Below are 18,134 nucleotides of genomic sequence, written 5' to 3' on the forward strand. Positions count from 1 at the left end.
CACGTATCAATGTTACACAATGGTTTCAACCTTTTATTTACATGGGAACTAGGTAATAACCCGCGCCTTGCGCGGGATGTGATTATGAGTTTTGTTATTTTTAATAAAAATACATTAAATCTGTTTAATCTTGATTTTGATTCGGTTTTAAGTTTTTTTTTTAATTTAATCTTCTAAAATATAACTATTATTATAAATTATTATTCATTTTAGTTTATTCCGTTAAAATGTTTGATTTTTTTTATTTTTTCAGTAAAAACCAAAAATTAATATTATTTATTTATTTTCATGTTATGAATTTTAGATAGTCGTCATGTCGAACCAATAGTTTCATATTATAGTTTCTAAACAGATAATAATTTAAGAAAAAAAAATTATTAAAACAAATCATTTCACTACAATTTGGTCAGTAGTGAAAGAAGCATTAAGAAAAAATAATTCAACTTTCAAAAAAATTAGATGATTCAGTTGTGGTGAATACTTAGTTACCAGGTGCTCAGATCAAGGTGCACATGTATGTGTATGTAAAAAGTATATAAAAATAGTTGACAAATATATAAAGATATTGTTAATTATTATTAAATGATATTTTTATTGAAAATAGTACATGAAAGATAAAATTAAAATTAATTTAAAATAAAAAGGCCTTGACATTAGTCATTTTTTATATAAAGAAAATAAAATTGTATCCGTAAATAGGGGTGGACACATATCGAATATCTGGGTATTTGGAAGCATTCGTGTCGATTCGATCTTTAGCCACCTAGATATTTAGTGACTCGGATATCCAAAATATTTTAGAATTTTAAAGAATTTCCGATTTATCCGTAAATAAAATAAAATTTTAAAAAGAACTGAAAATTTTAATAATAACATTTTATTACAAAATTAAAACATTATTTAACTTTTAAATTCTAGTACCTAATATAATAAATTTTATTCATAAAAATATTGTAAAACTGATATAAAGTATAATATATAACACATATGTATATATATGCATATAACAGATCGAATTAGATATATGTTCCTAAAAATATTAGTATTTGATTTGTTTCGTAGAGTTACGAATATCCTGATTTTTTGGTTCAAATCAAAACTGATAACAAATCGAATCAAAATTTATGAATATTTTGCTCAACTTTATCCGTAAACAATAAAAATAATATATATATATATATACAATTTGGCTTTTGATTCGTTATCTATTTTTATTCGAACCAAAAAATCCAGAGTTTTATTAGAACCATGTATGTGAGTTTTATATTAAAAAAAACACAAAATACATAGTGTGAACACATTTATGAATATAGTGTGAACGCGTTAGCATACTTATTATCAAATCATTGTGAGGCTGCCACGTGTCTATTATAGTGTGAATGCATTTATTACAATGCTTCTCCTTTAATATATAAGGGATAAGGACTTAACTCAAGTGACATTTCACACACCCTTCACACCAGAAAGTTTTGGAACCATGAGAACTCATAAGGAAAGATTAAGACGGCAAAATGGCTTTCCTCATGACGCCTATTTAATTAGTACCAACCTAATGGAGGGAAAATGTATATTTGGCTTTAAATATTTGATATCTGTTACAAAAAAGAAGAAGATTTGATATGATAATATCAACGAGAAGGAAAGATTTCTGGTTGTTTGTAGCGAAATGATTAAGCAACTTATAAGAGAATATGAATATTCAAAGAAACTTTTTGACCAAAAAAAAAAAAAAAAAGAATATTCAAAGAAACTTGAGATTCCAAAACATCATACAAAGAAAAATGAAATACTCTTGTCCTGAAAACAGACTTGAAGGAAGGAAAAAACATACGATACAAATAATTATTGAGAAAATTTTGAATCAATCATCAAAAGAGAGAGAGAGCTCTTATATTATGTTGATGAAACTCAGTTCACGAAGGCACATTTCCTCCTGATCTCTCCCTTGTTCCCGGTGAGGATTTCAACGAACCCGAGTTTAACCATTGACTCGGAGAAATCTTTGTTGAATGAGGATCCAGCAGTAGAAACTTGCGTGTCAATGTACGTTTTGGTCTCAGCGTCATCAAGAAGTGTTGAGTCAGATGTAAACAAACCCTTCTTCTGAGCCACAATGTTAAAGTAGTGAGAGTCAAACTTCTTGACACTGCCTGGGTCCATCTCCAATGAGGTCCTGAAATCAGTTGGCTTGCACCTTTTCTTCAATGCCCTAACGTAGCTAGGGTTCATTGAAGGATCAAAATCGCCTTTCCCGGTGAAGTTGTAGATACGGCTGTTAATGAGACCGCAGTTTGATATCCCAATGGTGTGAGCTCCTGCGCGAGAAACCATTATAATTCAGCTTTCATGGTGACATCAGATTGTCAACTTCAAGGAAAAATGTATATACCTGAGAGAACGACTAGGTCTTTAGTGTTAAGACCCTTGTCGAAGAAGTTCTTTTTCAATGCAGCTATTCCGGCGAATGGGGATGGTAAATTAACCTCAGATTTTCTTGAGATGCGTCCATCCCTCCTGCCCAATGGAACCGGCCACCATGGTCCGTTGATCTGTAAAAGGAGCATTAAAATTGTTTTAGAAGTGTGAGTAAAATATTTCTGCAGCCAAAATACTTGCGAAAGCACAAATCTCTTCTAATCACGGTTTAGAAATATTTTTTTAAAGCTACAGATTTTTTTTTTTCTTTTAGCTTTAGAAATCAAAATACCTAGAACACTCATGTTTTGATTTTAGAAAATTTTCTGGTAAATAATTAAATCTTTTCAAATTCACAACCAAATTTCTACAACAAAAAATTATACATTAGTTCTAAATTAAATTATATAAAGCTACAACTCATTCCAAGTGCAAAAAAATGTTACCACTAAGACTGCGTCTCTGGCGACTAAGGCAAGAACATCAGCACAAGAAACCACACCGGGACACTTCTTCTCTAGGGCTGCCTTGGCAGCATCGACCACTTCGTAGCCTCTAACAGACAAGTTAGGGATAGCATCTCTTTCTGCATCCTTGGTTGGAGATTTCAGAAGAATGGAACCATCACATCCCTATAGAACATAACAAGAGTTAGCATTGTTTTTCATATATATAGTTTCAAAAAGCAGAGAAGTGAAGTAAGCTTACTCTGACGAAACAATCATGAAAATGCATCCTTAGAAGTGCGGCAGCAAGGCTCGTCTGGCGAGAAACATACTGAACTGTGGTACGACGTACAATGGCTTCTGCATCAGGACACCGGTGTTTGTAGTAGTTAAGGTCAAGACCCTTAGGGTTAGCAACTGAAACTCCAATAACGCTCAGAAGAACCGCAAGGACAAGAAGGTTCTTGATCGCCATTACTCTATCTCTCCTCCTCTTTCTTAGCTCGTTTGTTTTGTTGAGTATTACAGAAGAAAGGTAAGAACTAGCTAGCTTGGAGATGAAGATGAATGAGAGACTCGTAAGCCTTTTATAGATCATCCAGAGACATTGAAAACTTCCATGGAGAAGTGTCAAGTGGGATTTAGTTAAACCCATTTGCAGTATTCCTCTCTTTCTTAATTTAGATTTGAAAAACATAGAAGGAGGAGGACATTGCACGGACTCCACTATCTTTTCTATTTTTGTTTGTGGTTGAATATTAAATTTTCACAAAAACAAGAACAACTCAAAATCATGCAACGACTAAGAAGTGTTCAAATAATCTTTTGCACTTTGAAAAGCTATTGACTTTGGACAACATGTAGTTAGAAGGAGGTATTTTATTGTCCTTAGCTCTCAGAGTTGAAAAATACTTATCGTATGTGGAATCCACGTTCTTACATTATTTAGAAAATCTTCCAAGTTGCTATATTTAGTAATTGGAAACTCATATGGCTTAATGCATTGCACTCTCTTGTGGGACAAGTAACAACCTAAAGACTGTCCGGAACTTGCTAGTTGTGATTGTGGATCCTTTCTATAAAATATGACGGGCCTAAAACTTATTTCGGTCTTGTGGCCCATCTAGAAAGCAGAATACAAAATTAACCACGATTTTTTAATTTATTTCAAAACCATCCTTTTTCCACCAACAAAAATTAGCTAAATCCAAAAAACATTCTACCCGTTTGATTGACCAGAAGGATGCTGCAAGGAAAAAAAGAGATATATAAACCACTATGGTTTTCTTAATATAATTTTTTTCAAAAAAAAAACCTTAGATCATATTTCCATTTTTTAAAGACATGTATTATGTATGATACATATATATGTGAGAATTGTCTATTTTACCACGCTGAAAAATTAATATAGCATAACACCAAAACTGTAAACATGTTCACACGAATACACGATGAGCAAACAAAACATCGATAGCCTCAGTTCAAAATTCAAACGATCTATTTTCAAAAAAAAAAAAAAAAAAAATTCAAACGATCTATTATATTCGTGAATCGTGATGATCGCTTCCAACATCTATTACGTATCATTTTTTCTGCGCTGACCTTATAGCAGTTTTTGTATATGTATATGTAGCAGTTCTTTTGAATTTAACATTTATAAAAGTAACAGGAAAAAAAAACGCAAATGTTAGGCATTGAATTATTAGTTTTTGTTAGTAGGGAGTAGGGGTGGGCGTTCGGGTACCCGTTCGGGTTCGGATCGGGTATTTCGGATTTTCGGGTATTTCGGTATAGAGGTCTAGAACCCGTTCGGGTATTTCTGTACTTCGGGTCGGGTTCGGGTATTTTTAGTTCGGATTCGGTTATTTCGGATCGGGTTCGGATATTTAGATTTTGAAAAAAAAAAATTAAAATTTTCATTTCTCAAGTTTGTTGTATTTAAAATATAACTTTCAGTTAACTAATTTTTTATTTTTAATAGATTGAATGGTTAATAGATTTGGACATAACATTTTAAAACTAAAAAGACATTAATTTAGTTACTTTTTTTTTAATTTTGGATGTAACTTTTTGTTAATTTTTGAGATAAAAAACTTGACATACATTTTAAGTGAGTAGCAAATCATTTTTTTCCGAAATTGTATGTATATCATATGAACTTAAAGTATGTGTAGTATCAATATAAATATTTTATATAAAAAGAGAGATATAAACTAGAAATATAAGGTTAATTAAATATATGTTCGGTTATCTTCGGATATCCATTCGGGTTCGGATATTATCCGTTCGGGTTCGGGTATCCAATCTCTCTTTATTCAATACCCGTTCGGGTATTTTGCTACTTCGGTTCGGATTTCGGTTCGGGTTTTTCGGATCGGGTTCGAGTGCCACTTCGGATATCGGGTAAAGTGCCCACCCCTAGTAGGGAGGGGAGTACGAAGGAAGAGGAGGTTAAGTGCAAGAGAGGCATGGGAGCAGTAAATGGGCCAAGCCATGCAGCCTCTGTGTTAACATTTAATGCTAAGAAACTACTCGCCACCCTATCATCATATATGTTCAGCTCCATCTATATACGCGTGATACAAATCAGAAATTAGCTATAGTATTTGTCTTGGTAAGTTTATATATTTAAACTCGTTTGACATGGAAATGAGCGTAAACTTGTGTGTAATAGCTTACTGCCTACTGGATAATGAAGTAAACACGCAGTATCTTTATTTATCTTCGCGTGATAAAGAGCGTAACTACATAATGCATGAGTTAAAATTATAAATGATCACTTTTTAATGGGTCCGATGATTTGTATTTAAAGAGCATAACTGCACGCTTTAGTATAACTAGTTTAACTTATGTTTTACAAAAAAAAAAATTTATCCATATATATATATTTATTATAAAATTTAAATGTCCTAAAATTTATTAATTAAATAAGAAATTCCGATTGTAACATTATCTATCTCCGTTCGATCGCGCTCTCTCTCTAAAAGCGTGTAGGATAATTAAGTGTCCCTCTCTCACCATTTAATTTCATCGCACCCTCTCAATACCCTCTGCCATTACTTCTCTCTCAATACCCTCTGCCATTACTTCTCTCTCACTTTCCTCTCTCTCTCTCTCTAAGATTTGTACCTACCTTTCAAACACTTCGCCAAAAACCGCTTCACAAAACCATCACTGGTTTTCCGGCAAACAAATCTCGGACCAGACATCGATATCGATATCGATTCACTCCTCTCTCTCTCCCTCTAGGGTTTCTTCGCTTCTTCCTCGCAGTGTATGTTTCGAGCACCTCATCATTTCTCTGGTGATATTTAGGTAGTTTATCGTAATATTTGAATATAATCTTTTTTTTTACTTTGTCTAACGGGTTGGATCATTCCACTAAAATTTATCAGCCTCTTCATAAGACTCTCATTTTCATGATGATTTTACAATCAAATATATCGCGTATGTGTTGATTGTTTAGAGTTAGTCATTTATTTTCCGTCTTAATTTTCATTCTTTAACATTAATTGATTACTAAATTATTGTTTTAAAGATGAAATACGCCAATATTATTGCAATTCATCTCTTGTCTTGTTTTCTGGCTTTCAAATATCTGTTTTTTTTTTGTTTTAGTTCATTTGCATATGAATTTCTCAACAACATTAAAGAGGAAGAATTGAGGTTAAAGGTTTGTATTCTCTTTGTATGTCATCTTTATACCATACGTTTGTTATCATATATAAAACGTGTATATAGATTATATGCATACATATATTTATCACTTATGTGTAAAATAAAAATGTTATATATATACGATGATGATACTAAAATATAGCTGGAGAAATTCAATAAATCACCCAGGCCTTATGTCACGTTGGCTGTAAGTTGTATAATAACTTCTATGTTGGTCCCTCGCACCGTGCACATAATTATATTTTTCATTTCAGGTTCTTAAAAAATATTTAAGCAAAAAAAAGTTCTAAAAGTTGCAAAAAGAGATTTTTATTTGAACAACAATTTCAAAACCTGCTAATGATTACAATATGCTTGCTAACAAATGAGTCCAAAATTTCTCTTTTAGCTTTCTCTTTCCTCTCTCCTAAATAATCAATATTCTATTATAAAAATGGAATTTAAATGGTTTACTCTAAATCAAATATTACAAATCATTATACATCTTTTTTTTTTTGAACAACACAAATCATTATACATCAAAATTGAATTATTAAGTGATTTTTCATGTACACTACTACATACAATTCTTAGTCCGTTTTAAAGTTATAGTTTTAACCTGCTGGTTAGTTTTTTCTAGAACGCAAAAAAATGGGGAGGTTTGAATAATTTGGAATTTGTGAAATTCATTATTTTTGGTTGGTTATTTAATAGCATATTAATATATGAGTGTGATGTTTTATTTTTGTTTTTTTTTTCTGAAAGGCTCTTCCTTCTTTTGCTTTCAATTAGTGGGTCCTTTGTTTCCTACAAGCATCTGCAATTTCTTCGTTTTTCAATTTGCCTATATCCTTTTGTAACATCTTCAAGAGGAAGATAGAAAACTCCAAAATATTATAATTGTTCACGTGGATAAAGTATTGCCATACATTTTTCACAATATTGGTGAAATTTATCTTCTTCTTGACTTGACTCGACTCGTACCTAAGAAGAAACCCTAATTTTTTGACATCTCACAAAACGTTCTGCTACTTTTGTTTTTATAGGGTTTGCTTTCAGTTTCCAGCATAAACAAGATGTTCGAGCCAAATATGTTGCTTGCAGCTATGAACAACGAAGATAGCAATAACCACAACTACAACCATGAAGTCAACAACAATAACAATGAAGGATTTCTTCGGGACGATGAATTCGACAGTGCGAATACTAAATCGGGAAGTGAGAATCAAGAAGGAGGATCAGGAAATGATCAAGATCCTCTTCATCCCAATAAGAAGAAACGATATCATAGACACACACAACTTCAGATCCAGGAGATGGAAGCGTATATGCATATTATTCACTCATAAATTTCATGTTTTACTTATTCGAAAAAAACGTTTTTCATTTTTGACAATTAATTTAATATTATTATTTTGGTGGATAAATAGATTCTTCAAAGAGTGTCCTCACCCGGATGACAAGCAAAGGAAACAACTGAGCCGTGAATTGGGTTTGGAACCTCTTCAGGTCAAGTTCTGGTTCCAAAACAAACGCACCCAAATGAAGGTATATATATACTCTTATGTCCACATACATTTCTGGATATACATAAGATAATTTTGATGTATATATATTGAAAAGCTTATGTTTATGCTTTAGACGTCAGACCTATGCATCTGATCTCTATCACACTCAATTTTAGTATATAATTAGGGAATATCATGATATATAATATAGGCCTAATTAACGAATGAGAAAATCTTTGGTGGTTGATATAGAATTTACTACATTGATTCTGGCAGAACTTTGGCAGATTTAAAATGTAGTTAGTTAAAACAATTGCCCTTTTTTTTGTTCACCAAACAATTGACTTTTGTATACTTTTTCTCAAGTACTTTTTTCAATTGAAAAGTTTTTCTTCGCTAAACTATATCCTTGGCGTATTCAGCCATATAAAGCTCTTTAGTTAAAAAAAAACTTGCCCATTTAATAACTAAGTTAGAACCATTTGAAACGTTTTGGAATCATGTGCTTACGTTATGCAAATATGGGGAAACACAATACGTGTACACAAGCGTATTATGTATATGTTTTTGTTTGTGCTACCGATTTATGTATGTATAATACCTATATTTTTCCTCTTTTAGTAAAAATCATTTGTTGCTTCGTTTTTCTTAAATTAGAAACTATAGTTTTCTAATTTAATTATACATGATTAACAGCAACAAAAGCAAAGGAGAAACCAATTAATTATATAAAAATAATATGGAGACAACAGAAAATGAATTTATTCTCGCATGCAGAATCACCACGAGCGACATGAGAACTCGCATCTTCGGGCGGAAAACGAGAAGCTTCGAGGAGACAACCTTAGATATCGAGAGGCTCTTGCAAACGCTTCTTGTCCTAATTGTGGTGGTCCAACTGCCATTGGAGAAATGTCCTTCGACGAACACCAACTCCGTCTCGAAAATGCTCGATTAAGAGAAGAGGTATGTGAATTAATCAACAAAAATAAATATTGATCAAGAACTGAAGCATATTTACTTTTCAAGAAAAGTTTAAATATATATTTCTGTGGGAAAATATCTAATCTTATAACATATTAGCTTACAGAAATAAAGAAAGTTTCATAATAGGAAAAGTTATTAGATAACTAATAATGTTAGTTTTTTTTGTGACACAAAACTTATATATGAAGCATATTATCTTCTTGTTTTGTCATCTAGATCGATCGAATATCAGCCATAGCAGCCAAGTACGTAGGAAAGCCAGTCTCAAACTATCCTCTCATGTCTCCACCTCCTCTTCCACCACGTCCTCTAGAACTCGCCATGGGAAATTTTGGAGATGTTTATGGAAACAACCCAACAGATCAGTTCAAGTGCATCACTGCACCAACAGAATCTGATAAACCAGTGATCATCGACTTAGCCGTGGCTGCAATGGAAGAGCTCATTAGGATGGTTCAAGTGGACGAGCCATTGTGGAATAGTTTGGTTTTCGACGAAGAAGAATATGCACGGACGTTTCCTAGAGGAATCGGACCTAAACCAGCTGGATTTAGATCCGAAGCCTCACGAGAAAGCGTGGTTGTGATCATGAATCATATTAATATCGTTGAGATTCTCATGGATGTGGTAATACTCAATTTCATTTTACATGTTATAAAAAATCTTCTATACGTAAGAGTTCTTTTTTTAACATTGGTACGGTAATGCAGAATCAATGGTCAATGGTGTTTGCGGGGATGGTTTCTAGAGCGATGACGTTAGCTGTTTTATCGACTGGAGTTGCAGGAAACTATAATGGAGCTCTTCAAGTGGTAAATTTATTTTGTCTTAACTCTGCTGTAATAATGTAAACCTAAAACTAAACAAAGACTTGGAAGTCAAGTAACCACTTTGTTTTGTCAGATGACTGCAGAGTTTCAAGTTCCAACACCGTTAGTACCGACCAGGGAAACGTATTTCGCACGTTACTGTAAACAACAAGCAGATGGTTCATGGGCTGTTGTGGATATTTCCTTGGATAGTCTCCAGCCAAATCCACCGGTTAGGTGCAGGCGGCGAGCTTCAGGGTGTTTGATTCAAGAAATGCCTAATGGATACTCCAAGCTGACTTGGGTGGAACATGTGGAAGTTGATGACAGAGGAGTTCATGATTTGTATAAACACATGGTTAGTACTGGTCACGCCTTTGGTGCTAAACGCTGGGTAGCTATTCTAGACCGCCAATGCGAGAGGTTAGCTAGCGTCATGGCTACAAACATTTCTTCAGGAGAAGTTGGCGGTATAAACATATCCCTTGTTTCACAAGTAATCTCTCATAATAAAATTTAGAAGCAGAGTTATAGTGTACTATACTGATGAATGTACAGTGATAACTAACCAAGAAGGGAGGAGGAGTATGCTGAAACTGGCGGAGAGGATGGTTATAAGCTTTTGTGCAGGAGTGAGTGCTTCAACAGCTCACACTTGGACTACATTGTCTGGTACAGGAGCTGAAGATGTTAGAGTGATGACTAGAAAAAGTGTGGATGATCCTGGAAGGCCTCCGGGTATTGTTCTTAGTGCAGCTACTTCGTTTGGGATCCCTGTTCCTCCAAAGAGAGTTTTTGACTTCCTCAGAGATGAGAATTCAAGAAATGAGGTAACTCTTTTAGTTTCTAACAACTCTTATGAAATAAAATTTTACAACCCAAATGAAAATCAAATATATAATTAATAGTTAATATTCTAATTTTAACTATTACCGTGAAATATAAAAAATTAAAAATTGAATAATATTTGTATGATTTAAAAGACAAAAATAACCAATGAAACTAATTTTGATAACAAATTACAAATAAATCCAGTTTTTATCCATCTAACCTGAATTTGTTCCGGCTTCACGGTTAAATCTGGTTTGAGCACCGGTTTGGTCCGGATTTAAAAACACTGTATTTAAATTTTTTCTGAGACATTGCAGTGGGATATTCTGTCAAATGGTGGAGTTGTACAAGAGATGGCACATATTGCTAATGGGAGAGAAACAGGAAACTGTGTTTCCCTCCTTCGTGTAAATGTGAGTAGATTATGTGAACTCTTGTTATAACTCATATTATCAAGGCTAATGATTTTGAATATTTATCTTATGTCACAGAGTGCAAACTCTAGCCAGAGCAACATGCTGATTCTACAAGAGAGTTGCACTGACCCTACAGCTTCATTTGTGATCTATGCACCAGTGGATATTGTAGCGATGAACATAGTGCTTAATGGAGGTGATCCAGACTATGTAGCTCTTCTTCCATCAGGTTTTGCTATACTTCCTGATGGTAATGCGAATGGTGGAGGAGAAGGAGGGTCGTTGTTGACGGTTGCTTTTCAGATTCTGGTTGACTCGGTTCCAACGGCTAAGCTGTCTCTTGGATCTGTTGCAACTGTGAACAATTTGATTGCTTGCACTGTTGAGAGGATCAAAGCTTCCATGTCTTGTGAGACTGCTTGAAGAAACACAGAGAGGATGATTCGGTTGAAGAGAGTTTTTTGGTGTTGAAAGGGGGAGGAGTCAAGAGCGAACCTTACAAGATATACCATTGAGTAAGGTTATGGATTGTAGTGTTAAGTTTTGCTCTGCTTATTTGTTGAAACTATAAGCAGTGACAAAACTTTTTACTTGAGAGTGACAATGCAAATGGTGTAAAGAGGTTCGGGAATTGACTTCCCTTGCAACATACTTGGTCAGAGATGCTTTTCAACTTGTTTTTTTTTTTGTGTCACTTCTTTCAAAGCTTTTGGTTAGAAAGACCTTAATCAAGAATTTGAAGTTTGTATTCTTTTGGGTTTAAATTTTGTTTATATTGAAAGTATTGTTTTATTTCTCTTAAACTTTTTATGTGTCTTTGCTTATTGCTTTGTAAGCCTATTAAAGTTGGTTTATCAGAAAGCTCACACTTTAGGTTATTATGGTTTCAGCTTAAACTGCACCAAAGATATATCATGAATCTGATACCAACCAAGGAAAAGTATCATTAATACTCTGTGACATAAAGAAAAGAGATGAAAAAAGGACTAAATCAAATGAGAAACTCACCCCTCAAACAAACTTTCTTCTTGTCAAAACAAGGGATCTTTCGGTCGAATGAGACACATTCCCTGAACATATCATTTCCCCAAAGCTCAGCAGCCTAAAGATTCACAAAAATAATATGAGAAAAAAAGATGCAACATCCAAAAAAAAAAAATACAATATCCAAAAATGTAACTGCTTTGCTAACTGTTGGTCTACTTAACCGAACTAACAAACCGTAAGGAAATCTCCGGTTCAGTTAAATCGTCTTTCTTTCCGGTTCAGTCAAGTTAAGTATTGAATATTAATTTTTCTAACAGCTGAGCAAAGAAAGAAAGAGAAGGAGAGAAAGGATGAGCGAGACGAGACCAGTGCCGAGGAGAGAAAGCCCGTGGGGTTTACCGGAAGGTCACCGTGAGCCCAAAGCTCACCGCTGCAACGATCGCGTCGAGGACGTCGTCCAGGTTTTTCATTCTTTCCTTTGGATCTCTCTCTCTCAAAGTATTCTCCTAAGATTTGCTGTTGAGATTCAATATAATCTGATATTTATAGGCTTCTCTTAATTCGAATCGAACCAGAAATGGTCAGTGAGATTTAAATTGATGAAAGATGACAACTTGTAGCAACTATTGGAATTGTTGTGATCCTTACATAGTGTTTTTATGCATTAAAGGAATTGAATTTGCTTGCCACTGAACATGATTCTCGTATATGCTAAAATCTTTTGGCAGGCGTTTTTCGAGGGAAACCCATTTAAGACAGTTCCAGGACCTTTTAAACTATTCTACCGTTGCATGCGCTCTAAGCCAGGGTATGTATGTGTGCAATCTCATACTCTTACCATGATCGATCATAGTCTTGTTGTTGTTGTTGACAATAAGGCTACAGGGTCATAAAGTGTTTACCTTTAAGCCTTTTCTCTTCGCTCTTAAATCATTAGGCTCTGCACCATTCATCTTGTTTGTTTATTTCAGAGAGGAACCAACAGAGCCATTCACATACCTTGACCTGGAACCTCCAAAGAGACAAGCAAAACTTGAAGAAAAGTGAACTACCCACTCCTTTTTTATTTACCTTGCAGCTTTTTATCTGACCATGTAAGCGCTAATGCTAAGATAGTGATTTTAAGTTTTCATTCATGTATCAGCAACATCTTCTGACTTTATCATGATGCCAATAAAATTAATATTTGAGTTTCATTTCAGTTTTATCTTGTGATGATTCTGTTACTTCTGATGATGAGTTAAAGAAAGATGAGTTTTCATTACGTATCAGGGTAAAGCTTTACAGTTTATCTCTGGCTTTTGGTTCCTTGCACTTTTCTATTACAAAATCTTATGATAGTTTCTTCTATCCTCTAAGTATGTTCAGAGTCATTTATATGAATCGCTGAATCTTATCCGTTTCAAGGAATGTCACTACGTTGTGAATGTGAACTCCCAGCTCCACTTTGGCTACTCTTGAGTTTCTTACCACTCTTCTCTTTCAGCATCTCCTTGATCTCTGCCTCCTTCGTATCCACAACTTTGATCAACTCCTTGAAACTCGGCGCTCGTAAACCTCTCCCTGATCGAGACGACTCACTCACTTCACATGCCCTTTCCTCTTCATCCCCACTATCTGGCAATAACCTCTGGTACTGCCAGAAGACCCTCCAGAAGAAAACAGTGAGTGCTACAAAGCAAGTGATGCCACAGATAAGAAAGAGTCCCCAGAAACTCTTGAGCGAAAGCTCAGAGTTCTCGCCGTTCGATATCTGCATAGAGCATTCGTGCTTGTAGTTAAGCCATTTCCTGTGTATCTTCTCAAGCTCCCCCTCTTCAGAGAGCTGCAGGATAGCAGTAGACATGTCTACCGCTAAAGGGGAGTCTCTCTGGAATGCGAAACCCCAGCCTGTGCGTGTGAACACTTGTCCCACTGTACGGTACTTGCAGTTACTGTTTGTCAAAAGGACTTCGACGTAAGGAAGCTCGTCTACAATGGCTGCAACGCCGCCGGCTTTGGGACCGAGTTGGAGAGCAGAGAGGTAGTGTTCTTCGTCTCTTAGTGGAACAATCCTGTGAGGAGATATGTTAAGCTCGTTGACAAGATAGTTTCTAGCGAAAGTGCCGTCTTGAACACCTATTGGTTCATTGCTTTGTATCAAGCTATCTATTCCTTCAATCCGAGATGTCAGCTGCTGAACGGTTAGGATCGAAGTGAGGCTAGCTGTGTAGCTTGAGTTGATGATGAGAACCACGAATAACCATATGATTAACACCAGCCTCCCTAATGTGCTCACAGTGTTCTCTCCTGAAAGATCAAAAGGTGTGAATCCACTGATCCTCTCAGGGAACAAAGAAGTAAGAGTATACTTACTATGAGAGAAGAACATGGTGGAGAAGCTAAACCAGAAGATGGTGATGAGTTGACGCTTAGGAGGGCCTCTGAACTCCTGGTTGAATCTGTGTTCAAGAATCCAGACGATAGCTCCCACAAGGAGAAAGAAAGCTCCAGTGACAGCCCACATCTCTATAGTGAATGGTTTCAGGAATGACCAAGGACTAGACTTGGCCGCCTTAACCGGAGCCACCACCACAAGCCCTGACTCTATAAACGGCTGTGTGAAATCCACAAACCTTGTCCTGTTTGTAGTAATCGTGATATCTCCTACTGCTACATCAAAGTTCTGAAAAGAGAAAAAAGACAGGTTAACATCTTTTGAAACATGCGGTCTTGATATTGTATAGCTTACTCACTTCTGTAACAACTTCATTGATTAGATTGTTGTAAGAAGGATTCTTCTTCCCATCTCCATACAGTATATAGTTTCTAGGAACAGGATAGGGAAGCAACTCTAACGCAGCTTCAAAGACATCTACACAGTAGCCTCTAACACCAGGCGGATTCTTGTCTTTAGAGACGTAATCTTTATAGCTCACACGGTTAGGCACCGCGATTTTCAGCGGCTTTCCGTTGTTAGGAAACACCCAACCGCGAGGAGGCTTAGTCACTTCACCTGGCCATATGATTCCATAAAGACGCTGGTTAGCTGTAGATGTGTTTGGAGGCTTAGAGTACAATGTCTCTGGAGTCACCACTGAGAGACCTGAATGATTAGACCAGTAACCCACTCTCCGCGGACCTGTGCCTGCTATGTTAAGGACTTCGTAAGCTGGGTTTACTCTGTTTCTCTCTGCATCAAACTGGATTCGTCCCGTCAAGCCAGTATGATTCATCCCAAGAATGATCTCAAGAAGCTTCTCCCCTTCGTTGAACACGCTTAGCGCTGATAACTGAATGCTGCTATCACTTGTTTTGGTCAGGTTCTGATCGTTGGAGAATGTTATTGTATTGTGTTCTTTAAAGAAAACATCGAGAGCACGAGCGAGCAACCAAACGGAATCATAAGCATACAATGCATAGGAGTTGAAGCCATTCTTCCATCTCCCTTTAAGCTCTCTCTTCATACTAGTCTCGGTTGTGTAATGGCGAAAAGCGACCACTCCTTGCAAGAGATCCATCGTCTCCGAACCCACAGGAGCCATGGAGTCCAAAGATGTTGGTAGCCAGTCCGTTGCGATCCACACATAACCGTTTCCCATCATCCCAAGCGACTTAGCCACCGTGAAAACGTTTAAACCAGAGTCAGGATTCACATGGACAACGTAAACACGAGAGGCCTTCAGGTTAACAGAGACCAAAAGGCTTTCTATGGAGGTGGACTCCGCGCCGGGCGTGATCGCTGCTTTGTAAGAGATCTTGGAGCGTTTCTTGGCCAATGCATCGCTTAGGATAGATATCCCGTTTCTACCGTACTCGTCGTCGACGTATATGGCAATGACTTGTCTCCATCCGGAGTAGGATATGAAGTCTGCGACGGCGTGCATTTGGAAGTGATCGTTCTGTGTGGTGCGGAGGAAGTAAGGGTATTGGAGAGAGGAGAGAGTTGGGTCCGTTGCTGCGAAGGACAAGAGAGGTACGTGAAGCTCGTTGGCTACGTAGGAGATCATGTGAGCGATGCCTGAAGATTGTGGACCGAGGGCTGCTACCACTTGTGTTTCCATCAGCTGCAAAGCTACACCATTAAAAAAGAAACATGATTATTTTGATGCAAGTTTTTAAGAGAGGAGGAGAAGCAGTTTTATTACCTCCCATGGTGCCTATGAATCCACTGCAGTTAGAGTCTTGAAAGACGATATTAAGCTTGGTACCCTTGAGGACGGTCTGGTCAGCGTTTACATCGTTCATTGCGGCTTTAAACGCAGGTTTAGCCGCTCTTCCGATGAAGGAATCATAAGTAAACAGAGCTCCAACGTTTACAGAGCTTGGCCTCTGAGGTAGTGGTGGTGAAGTAGAAGAGTTTCTTGAGAGAACACTTTCACCAGCACATTCCTGTGTAACGACCAGCAAGACAGAAACACATAACAACGCAATGGAAACTCCTCTTGTCATCATGAAAAAAACACTGATTGTTTCTTCCCTTGAGCTTATGTAACCATTTGTTTATTTGAAATGACACCTGGAGCATGAATCAAAACTTGAGATTTAACATACACAAAAGGGATAAAATGGTTCAGAAAATCTAGTGAAAGAAGGCAAACAAACCAAGAAATCAGGAGTTAGATTCTGTAGAGATTGGTGGATACACACTTGTGTCTGTATGAAGCTTTTGGATTCTGTAGAGACAGGTGCTTACATGTGAAACTAGAATGGAAAATAAAAGAAGTGTAAGAGGGCCATCTTAAAGATGGTTTGCAAAAAGGAAAAAGAAGCAAAAAAGTGTGATTAATTCAGTGAACAGAGGATAAATACGGTGATGGCAGTGATATGTCAACTAATTAAAGATTATTCTTCACACAAACCAAATAATTAAGGGAACATAAAGTAACTAATAATAGCGGTTATATTCCAACTTGAATAAAATAAAAAGATTTTAATTCTGCAGAACATGGCAGTGGCCAGTGAGTGGTTGAAGAATGAATGATGTCAAAAGTACATACATGTAAATATCTGAATTTAGACGATTTTCTTTATTGTATTAAACTTAACTAAATTTGTATATGAAAAAAATTGTGTTAAATTTCAAAATACTTTAAGGAGATTTCTTTGAGATCTTTGCACAAAAATAAAATCCTCAAATTCAAGTACTTCTAACCAGCTGAAGTATAGTTTCTTCTTGTGAATAAATATATGTAGAACAAAAATAAATGAACAATAATGCAATTGTAACAAAGAAAAGAAGAAGCAACCTTGGAACAAGTGCGAGCAACAAGCTTGAATCGGAAATCGATATATTATTCTGGAGTAAACGAGTGAGTTAGCACTCGACTGGAGCATGAAAAAAGAGAGACAAAGAAAAGAGGAAGAAGAAGCGCAGCAGGAGTAGAAGAACTGTTTACTCAAGCTCACGCAAAGAATAATTAAAATATTATCTCATTTTCTTCTTCTATTTTATTAATTTTTTTTTTGTTATCAATGTTTTTTCTGTGTGGTCAGTGTAGTAGTCTAGTAGAAGTAGGCCAAGATGTGGGGTATCCCATATGCTTTATTCATGCTATTGAAGAATCAAATTGTATTTTTAATTTTAATTTTGTTAATTGTTTGCCCTTCTCATTTTGATCCGTTCTTTTCTTCTGTTGGGCCGTACGTGTTAAACCATGTTTTCCATATTGATATCAAGCTAACCCACATGGCAAAAACTTTTATAAGTGTCAATGTAACAACCTAGTTGGAGGGGCAGCCTTGGTCAAACAAGAGATATTCTCACCCATTATTGATAAAGTTAGTTATACAACTGGTTTTAGGACCAGAATTTTTTCATACGTTAAAAAGGTGCATGAAGCACATGGACGCGAGTATTCTTTGTCTTTAGTATATAGTTCATAAATCATAAAGGAATATTATAAAGCAGATATGCATCTGTAATTAGTTGAAATATTAAATTTAGTTTGTTATTAGTTAACAAACTATTGAACCCCAACAGAACATTTCTGTTCAGAGATGACAAAAAGCATTTGGCGAAAAGAAATCTAGACCAGTAGAATATATAGTTAGATTTTCCTACTTTTAGTCAAATTTTCTCAAGTTGTTGTTTGGATT

The 18,134-nt window shown here is 35.8% G+C and overlaps 4 protein-coding genes across 11 annotated transcripts; 2 read left to right on the plus strand and 2 right to left on the minus strand.

The window, feature by feature from the left end:
• Positions 1-1,238: 1,238 nt before the first annotated feature.
• Positions 1,239-4,764, minus strand: LOC103843619 (peroxidase 1-like). The gene is made up of 4 exons (XM_009120358.3): positions 3,124-4,764; positions 2,862-3,047; positions 2,390-2,549; positions 1,239-2,315 (listed from the first exon to the last, which is right to left on the minus strand). Exons 1-4 carry the CDS (start codon positions 3,556-3,558, stop codon positions 1,909-1,911), a joined length of 1,188 nt encoding a protein of 395 aa, XP_009118606.2. The 5' UTR covers positions 3,559-4,764; the 3' UTR covers positions 1,239-1,908.
• A 1,065-nt stretch (positions 4,765-5,829) lies between these two features.
• Positions 5,830-11,872, plus strand: LOC103843620 (homeobox-leucine zipper protein HDG2). 6 transcript variants are annotated; one of them, XM_033280744.1, is made up of 11 exons: positions 5,830-6,176; positions 6,480-6,534; positions 7,565-7,842; positions 7,949-8,066; positions 8,804-8,992; positions 9,230-9,640; positions 9,724-9,825; positions 9,917-10,292; positions 10,381-10,652; positions 10,971-11,066; positions 11,133-11,872. In XM_033280744.1, exons 3-11 carry the CDS (start codon positions 7,595-7,597, stop codon positions 11,490-11,492), a joined length of 2,172 nt encoding a protein of 723 aa, XP_033136635.1. In that variant the 5' UTR covers positions 5,830-6,176; positions 6,480-6,534; positions 7,565-7,594; the 3' UTR covers positions 11,493-11,872. The 6 variants fall into 6 exon arrangements, with proteins under 6 accessions (XP_033136635.1, XP_033136633.1, XP_033136634.1 ...); XM_033280742.1 differs by having other exon boundaries at positions 5,831-6,135; XM_033280743.1 differs by lacking the exon at positions 6,480-6,534 and having other exon boundaries at positions 5,831-6,176.
• A 403-nt stretch (positions 11,873-12,275) lies between these two features.
• Positions 12,276-13,254, plus strand: LOC103843621. Its single transcript, XM_009120365.3, has 3 exons — positions 12,276-12,517; positions 12,785-12,864; positions 13,028-13,254. The coding sequence occupies exons 1-3, from the start codon at positions 12,407-12,409 to the stop codon at positions 13,101-13,103; spliced, it is 267 nt and encodes an 88-aa protein (XP_009118613.1). The 5' UTR covers positions 12,276-12,406; the 3' UTR covers positions 13,104-13,254.
• A 40-nt stretch (positions 13,255-13,294) lies between these two features.
• On the minus strand, positions 13,295-17,977 carry LOC103843622 (glutamate receptor 3.4). Of its 3 annotated transcripts, none has more exons than XM_033280740.1 (6): positions 17,285-17,977; positions 16,641-16,711; positions 16,184-16,554; positions 14,792-16,110; positions 14,412-14,721; positions 13,295-14,345 (listed from the first exon to the last, which is right to left on the minus strand). In XM_033280740.1, the coding sequence occupies exons 3-6, from the start codon at positions 16,488-16,490 to the stop codon at positions 13,459-13,461; spliced, it is 2,823 nt and encodes a 940-aa protein (XP_033136631.1). In that variant the 5' UTR covers positions 16,491-16,554; positions 16,641-16,711; positions 17,285-17,977; the 3' UTR covers positions 13,295-13,458. The 3 variants fall into 3 exon arrangements, with proteins under 3 accessions (XP_033136631.1, XP_009118614.1, XP_009118615.1); XM_009120366.3 differs by having other exon boundaries at positions 16,641-16,739; XM_009120367.3 differs by lacking the exon at positions 16,641-16,711.
• Positions 17,978-18,134: the final 157 nt, after the last annotated feature.

Source organism: Brassica rapa, chromosome A09 (assembly GCF_000309985.2).
Source record: "Brassica rapa cultivar Chiifu-401-42 chromosome A09, CAAS_Brap_v3.01, whole genome shotgun sequence".
NCBI lineage: Eukaryota > Viridiplantae > Streptophyta > Magnoliopsida > Brassicales > Brassicaceae > Brassica > Brassica rapa.

Bases quoted from the DNA above. Each gene is read 5' to 3' on its own strand.
- LOC103843621 (XM_009120365.3), top strand. From the start codon at position 12,407: ATGAGCGAGACGAGACCAGTGCCGAGGAGAGAAAGCCCGTGGGGTTTA. The intron at 12,518-12,784 runs GTTTTTCATTCT...ATCTTTTGGCAG, and splicing joins GCGTCGAGGACGTCGTCCAG to GCGTTTTTCGAGGGAAACCC. The intron at 12,865-13,027 runs GTATGTATGTGT...TGTTTATTTCAG, and splicing joins TGCATGCGCTCTAAGCCAGG to AGAGGAACCAACAGAGCCAT.
- LOC103843620 (XM_033280744.1), top strand. From the start codon at position 7,595: ATGTTCGAGCCAAATATGTTGCTTGCAGCTATGAACAACGAAGATAGC. The intron at 8,993-9,229 runs GTATGTGAATTA...TTTGTCATCTAG, and splicing joins ATGCTCGATTAAGAGAAGAG to ATCGATCGAATATCAGCCAT. The intron at 10,653-10,970 runs GTAACTCTTTTA...GAGACATTGCAG, and splicing joins ATGAGAATTCAAGAAATGAG to TGGGATATTCTGTCAAATGG.
- LOC103843622 (XM_009120367.3), bottom strand. From the start codon at position 16,490: ATGATGACAAGAGGAGTTTCCATTGCGTTGTTATGTGTTTCTGTCTTG. The intron at 16,111-16,183 runs GTAATAAAACTG...TTAATGGTGTAG, and splicing joins ATTCATAGGCACCATGGGAG to CTTTGCAGCTGATGGAAACA. The intron at 14,722-14,791 runs GTGAGTAAGCTA...TTCTCTTTTCAG, and splicing joins TCAATGAAGTTGTTACAGAA to AACTTTGATGTAGCAGTAGG.
- LOC103843619 (XM_009120358.3), bottom strand. From the start codon at position 3,558: ATGTTTTTCAAATCTAAATTAAGAAAGAGAGGAATACTGCAAATGGGT. The intron at 3,048-3,123 runs GTAAGCTTACTT...TATGTTCTATAG, and splicing joins TTCATGATTGTTTCGTCAGA to GGATGTGATGGTTCCATTCT. The intron at 2,316-2,389 runs GTATATACATTT...TTTCTCGCGCAG, and splicing joins AGACCTAGTCGTTCTCTCAG to GAGCTCACACCATTGGGATA.